This window comes from Astatotilapia calliptera, chromosome 19 (genome assembly GCF_964374335.1).
Source record: "Astatotilapia calliptera chromosome 19, fAstCal68.1, whole genome shotgun sequence".
Lineage (NCBI taxonomy): Eukaryota > Metazoa > Chordata > Actinopteri > Cichliformes > Cichlidae > Astatotilapia > Astatotilapia calliptera.
Window position 1 is genome coordinate 32026607 of NC_137440.1, and position 6951 is coordinate 32033557.

General features: G+C 40.0%; 1 protein-coding gene across 2 annotated transcripts; it reads left to right on the forward strand.

Moving 5' to 3' along the window:
• The first annotated feature begins 37 nt into the window (after positions 1 to 37).
• Positions 38 to 4601, forward strand: bub1bb (BUB1 mitotic checkpoint serine/threonine kinase Bb). Of its 2 annotated transcripts, none has more exons than XM_026152175.2 (9): positions 38 to 170; positions 1963 to 2119; positions 2233 to 2292; positions 2380 to 2524; positions 2611 to 2807; positions 2897 to 3060; positions 3159 to 3346; positions 3431 to 3531; positions 4015 to 4601. In XM_026152175.2, exons 2-9 carry the CDS (start codon positions 1977 to 1979, stop codon positions 4295 to 4297), a joined length of 1281 nt encoding a protein of 426 aa, XP_026007960.2. In that variant the 5' UTR covers positions 38 to 170; positions 1963 to 1976; the 3' UTR covers positions 4298 to 4601. The 2 variants fall into 2 exon arrangements, with proteins under 2 accessions (XP_026007960.2, XP_080150359.1); XM_080294233.1 differs by having other exon boundaries at positions 57 to 362.
• Positions 4602 to 6951: the final 2350 nt, after the last annotated feature.

Genomic DNA, 6951 nt, shown 5'->3' on the forward strand with positions numbered 1-6951 from the left:
AGGTATGACGTAATGTAAACGCATTTTCCGGTTTTCCGTCCAATCAGAGTCCTGCTAAATCTCTGGCGGCTCTTGTTCAAAATACAGACACAACCGTTCAACAGCTTTACTGCGACAACGTTGGAGTTCGAGCTGTCACCTAGAAAAGAAATAAAGGAGGCTCGGAAGCGGTATAGAACACGCACATTTTGCAGAAAGTCTGTTTTAATTCAGTTATGTAAATTTGTCGTCGATGGAAAAAACGCTAAAGTTGGTCAGACTAAAGCTATCGTTCGCTAGCTAGTGTGTTAGCTCCAAACACATGCACTTCCTAACGTTAACAGGAACGCAGGGAGAGTGTTGATAGCTAAACATTATTTTGTGTACGTGTCACACGGTTTGTAATACGATGGAAGTTTACCACATAATTATTTAAAATGTGTTGTTGTTGAAGTGCATCGTTAGCTCATGTTGTCCTGAAACTTGTTCAGTATGCCTCCTGGACATCATGCTATTTAGTTCTCACACAAAAGAACTAATTAAGCCCGAAATAAACAATTATAATGACAGTGTCAGTACAGTAATAGATTACTTTTGGCTATACAGAGATAATAATAAGCTTTGTGTATATCACATTTCACGTTAGTGTATAACAAAGTCAGAACATCAAAAAAGTTATTTAAAATTAAATACAACTACAACAAAAGTGCATCAAATGAAATAAAAAGTAACAGACTTGACCAGTGAAAAATAAAATAAAAACTGAATGAAACTACATATTACTTAAAGCAAAGAAGTTATATGAAATTAAAACAAGTGCTGTCTGTAAAGAATATTCAGTCACACTCAGGCTTTGGAGGGGGCTGTTAAGTTTAAAGATTTCAACACAGCCAGGTCCTCTGGCAGGCTGTTCCAGCAGCTTGAAGCATAACACTGAAAAAGCTACCTCCCCAGAGGTTTTGTCTTGCATTTTGCAACAGCTAGAGGATTTAAATAAAAGGATTTTAAAGTCAACAGGTGTGATGTACTCTCTCCTTTTGGTCGTAGTAAGAAGTCTGGCAGCAGAGATTTGAATCAACTCAAGTAGATTTTAGGTAGATTAGATAGCAGAGCCTTAAAGTAGTCCTGCCTGCTATGTATATAGAATTGGTTTGTCAGGGTCACCAAGATAAAAGGTTGCATTCTAGCAACATTTTTGAGTTATAAAAAGGATGATGTAGTGGCACACCCAGCACAGCCCTCAAGTTATGATCTGAGTCAAGACTTATCCAGTCAAACTTGGGTAAAAATGAGAAACAACAGGATTGTGGTAAATTTTTAAAGCATAGATAAAACTATGAAGGTCACCTCAGAAAATCTTCCTTTAAAACCATTATACAACTTCAAAATGATTCCGTTATTCATTTTGTGACAGTATGGTGTCTTTCTGACCAACAATCTAGAATATAAATTTCACATCTCTGGGCCGTTTTGTTTGTTTGTGGGGGGGACACACTGATGATGTAGTAGTCTCAAAAATTCTTGTGTCAAATATGAGGCATTAAAGGGTTACGTTTAATTTTTATTGTTCTATTGATTTGCCTATAAGGTGATTTCTTATTGAAGTTAGATTACAGATCAGAAATGTAAAAATAGGACAACTTAAAAACTCCAAGCAACTGAATTAAATGTGTATACAGAGGGCGAAATAATGGTTTTGATCCAGGACTGATTCTGTGGGCACGTGTGCTTTATACACATAACAAGTTGAGATAAGGGTATCTGTAATTGATTGATTTTTTTTTTTAATTTGCCAATCAGTGGGAGCCAGATTTCTGGCTGTTTGTAGGGGATCAAGTACTTATTTCACTCAATAACAAATAACAAATCCATTTAAAACTGTCATGCAGCTTTTTTTTTTTCTGGGGTTCTGGTTAATTTTTAATTACAAATTCAGCCGGGGATAAATATCAAGTAATTAATTCTCCTGCTGTATGTATCTAGTTTCTGTCTCAGAAATGGCAGAAGGAGGAGATGTGGAATGGGAGCTCAGCAAAGAAAACATCCAGCCTTTGAGGCGGGGAAGAGCCATATCGGCCTTACATCAGGCGCTGAGTCAACAACAAGATGGACCCACCTCTGCAATCAACCAGCAGCGAATGTATGGATGGCTATTTTAAACTTAAATTAGGTGACAGAGATTTCTGTTGTACATTTTGTCCATGCATTTTTTTATATGATGAAAAAAGACCTTGTGTATATTTATTTCTGCAGGGCATTTGAGTCCGAGTTGCGCACATACGAGGGCGATGATCCACTTAGTGTTTGGGATCGGTAAGGGAAATATGTCAATAGCCAAGTGTGCTCATAAACATTGCTCTTAAATTTCCCTGTAATCCTAACACGGTTTTATTTTTCCAGGTATATTAAGTGGACAGAACAAACCTTCCCCCAGGGTGGAAAAGAGAGCAACCTCACCACACTGCTGGAACGGGTCGTGACCAGATTTACAGAGGAGAAACATTATCACAATGACCCCCGCTATGTTGACCTCTGGATCAAATTTGTGAGTGCAAAAGCATAACCTCTGACTATTTCTGTTACTTTGACAAACTAATGCTGCATTTATAACTTTTCATTACATGTCACCAGGCGAAGAACTGCCAAGAGCCTTTGGAAATTTACAGATACATGCAAGCACAGGGAATTGGAGTAACACAAGCTTCCCTCTACATTGCTTGGTCAGAGGAGTATGAGGATCAGGGCAATTTCCGCAAAGCAGACTTGGTCTACCAAGAGGGGTTCAGAAAGAGTGCTGACCCACATGATAAACTCCTACAGTTTCACAAGTATGGAGGCATCCAGTATAGTTTCTGATAAGTGAACATCTCTGTTATGTTGTTACAGTGATCACATTTTTCTGTATTTATATTCGCAGGGCACTGCAGGCACGCGTTTCCCGGCAGGTGATGATGAATGTGGAGGAGGAAGACAGTGATGATGAGCCTAAGCAACTCGAGAGAGTTTCTCTAGCTGATCTGAAACACAGAGGGAAGAAAAAGGCTGTCGCCCCCATCAACAGAACAGGGGCCGGAATCAGAAGTAAGCACATGAATATGCAAATAAAATGTGTTTCAAAATACTAAATTGATGATAACAGTACTTTAAGACTGGGAAAAACATAATGAGTTTGTATTCAGGTATTCCCGGTGGCCTGAAGTCACAAGGCGCCCCTGTTCTTGGCAGTAACAGTCGGTTGGTCATCTTTGACGAGAATAAGGCTCAGAGCGCAGGCCCATCGGAGCCTAGATTGGAAGCTTGGGTGGCTCCTCCCACATCTAGGGCGAAGGAGAATGAGCAGAAGCCTGAGCGATGGTGTGATGTGAAGGTATGGGAGAACAGGCTCATTGTTGTGTGTGTTGAAAGCCATTATGCAAAGTTGATTCATAACTTTCTTTTTATGTCGTCATAGATGCCCCAAAAGTCCAAATTTGGACATACTGTTATGGCGCCACCGCCTCCCAAACTCACTTTCCAACCGTTTGTGGAGGAGTCGGATCAGCCTCCTACAATGTGAGTTACTATAAAAACCTTCATTTTTTTATTCATTCATTTTTAATTTTACTCATTATTTTGACCAGGGGGGAACAGACAAAGAGACAACAGGCAGGAGCATTAAAGGTTCAACAGAAATGCCTGAGTACCAAGATCTGTGGCTGTATACGCACATTTAATTGAAAAGCCCAAATAAATGAATTTTTAAAAAAATCCTCCGTCATCTCAGTTATCAAATCATTAGCTTGTTCAGTCTGGGTGCAGTTTTCTGGAGGCTGATTGCACCTACAGACATGAATAGACTACCATATATACTTGCAGTTGTGGGGAAAAGTATTTCCAGTATTCTTCACATTTTTAGTAGCATATCTCAGAAAAAGGTCCAGTTTTTATCTGACATTTTATGTCATTGCTTTATCTGCTAAATATTATATTCACATTACATGTTGATTAGTGTCTTCCTAAGCTGAATGTAAGTGGATTGTTCTGTCCCTCCCTCAGGACTCCATGTAAGATCAACCCAGCAGTTAACACAGTTTTGTCAGCGCGTAAGCCGGGCAGAGATGAGACTCCTCTCAAAAGGCTGCAGGACCATCAGCAGCAGCAGAAGGAGGCAGAATCGGGAAAACAACAGGAGCAGAGCATGTACTGTAAAGAGCTGCTGCTAAATGGTGCTGCTGAGTTCTGCTTTGAGGAGCTACGAGCTGAACGGTTCTTCAAAAAGACGGCGCAAGAATCAGAGGAAGGGCAGAAGGATGAAGCTGCAGCTGGTGCTGCAAACTGATGCTTCCAAATGGGATTTAGTTCCTTTTCTGAGTTTTTACCATTTTTGACTAGATCATGTAGTGACTGTTCATCACCCAGATGTAAATATCGTCATAGATTTCCAGTTACTCAGAAGGCTTTATAAACAAACAAAAAAGCTTTTTGAGGGGGATACCCTGGGAGCTGAAGACACTAAAAGGTGTATTGGATTCATGCAAATACAGTGGTTGGACCAAATAATGGGAACCCCTGTACACTGTAATGTAATCTAGTAAAAATGCTACTAGCGTGAGAAAAAACATAGATGTAAATACATGTTGATAGTGTCTATATGGGTCCACACCTCTGAGTGTTAAATACAACACTGTTGAGTGTTAAATTAACACTTTTGACAGTGTTATATGTTTAAAAGTAACCTAGTCAGTTTTGCAGATTAACAAAGACTAACACTGAGCAGTGCTGATTTTCTAACACTGGAATATTTCTAACATTTTGAGTTATTTTCCAGTGTTAGAAAATCAGCACTGCTCAGTGTTAGTCTTTGTTAATCTTCAAAATGAATTAGGTTACTTTTAAACATATAGACACTCTCCAGTGTTCATTTAACACTCAACAGTGTTGTATTTAACACTCAGAGGTGTGGACCCATATAGACACTCTCCAGTGTTAATTTAACACTGGAGATTTTGCTGTGTACTACTCAAATTCGTTCCTTTTCACTCCCGATTGCGTCCAGTGTTCTTAAGCAGTGTTTTTTTTATGCGTGCTGTTTTTGTTTTTGTCTTGCTCAGTATTTCTTGAGCAGATTTTTCTACTCTAATCCAACACAGTCACAAACGGGTTTCAGTGAGACACTTCAGCTGGGCTTCATGCCTCAGTCTGAGTACATGCATCTTTCAGGCCATGTAACATTGATGTCCAATAAACTTGCTACAATAACCAAACCAATTACTGGTAGTTGTTAATTTCTCTTTTAGAAACCAAAGGGGGTTGCAGTAATGCACTGTCAGCAGGGGGCATGCAAGGGGAAGCATAGATTGCACTCCAGGTAATGGTGTTTGCTTAATTACTAACAGGACACGAGAACAGTTTAGTGCTGACTGTAATCTGATGCTGGTGGGGGCATCAGATGAAAATTCCTTGGAAATGTCTAATGACATTATTCAGGAAGTGTTTACCCCAATCCCAAAAAGCATTGAAAGTATGCTTAAACTTTTAATCTACTGTGATGACAGGGTCCACTTTACACAGTCAACTTGCTGGGCAGACTTTGATGAATGGCTGCAAGATAGGTAGCTGGCTCATTAGCAAGTGAAATCAACCACTTGCAGCTGTGAGCAGATCAGGCTGTGGTTATCCCCAGGAAGCCTGATGAACCGTGGCTCAAAGCAGTGTTAGTTTTACATGCAAGTGGATCACTGGAGGAGCACACTTCACACTGGAAATATGACACTGCCGGCCAAGATCCTCTCTAGTGGTGAGTTCCCATACTGTCTACTTTAAATTGTGGCTCAGCGCTGGGAGCAGCTGAAATTCAGCGATAAGTGATGGGCAACATGATGCGCTCCCATCATAATAACGGCATAACTGCACCATAATGCATCCTCTATGGCTCGCCGGTTGGCATGACTTATTAAAAGCTCGTCCCAGCCAGCGACTCCCGACAGAAAATCCATAGCTCTCTGCACTGCACTGGAGAGCTGGTACGAGGAGGCCATCTACTGTAATGCTCTGTAGGCAGGCCCTCGGAGAAGAAAAGCTTTTGTCCTCTTACTGCGATGGACAAGAACACTCAAGTGCCATGTAGTCTTTACCTATTTGTAGCCTTTGGTTTGTGTTTGCATGCACCAGTTACCAGAAAGCTTTCTGTCCATTACCTAGGCTCACTTTAAGTCACTAGTAGAGGTTTTGCCCAGTGAGAAGGACTGAGGTGAACTTCCATCAGGCTTGCACACAGACACAACAGCTTGCAAACATGCAGCACCAAAATCATCAGCCCCTTTTCCCCCCTCCAATCATTCTGGTTGTGGAATTTCATACGCTTTCAGAAAAGGAAACTATAGCTCATGACTTAAACTATGAAGATTATTTCCTGATTTAGATCTACAATGATTTCATTCTGTAATTTTGACTCATGGTTATGTAATTCAGACAGCAACCCCAGCGTGTTAATATACTAACCGATGACTCAGTATTTTTACCACTTTCGCTTCGATCCTATCAGTTCTCCCGAGGCCACTGCTTGATATATACTTATATATCTCAAATTTGGCTTAATGTTATGTAATTACATGTAATTACACCCATGAAAATGACAGCTTATTATCTTATAATCATGAGTTAGTGGTATTTTTTTTAGGTTTTTCTCTGATCATGTTTGACTTATCTCACTGTTTCCACTTAGTAAGTCAGAACTGTGACTTACTATACCATGCACATTTGTTTGGTTACCTAACTGCTCATTAGCTGGCAGGTTAATGCCACGGGCTTTGTCTAGATTTCTGCAGTGCCTGTCTTAATCATACAGATTTAAAAATGGATTTCTAGGTCATCTGAAAAAGTCAGTGGATATTTTTTTCTAAATGAAAAATTACATTTGCTTTAGCTTAGTACTCTGAGCCCCGGTAGCCTGCTGTGTAATTCCTACATATTCATGCTAAACAATAGAATGAA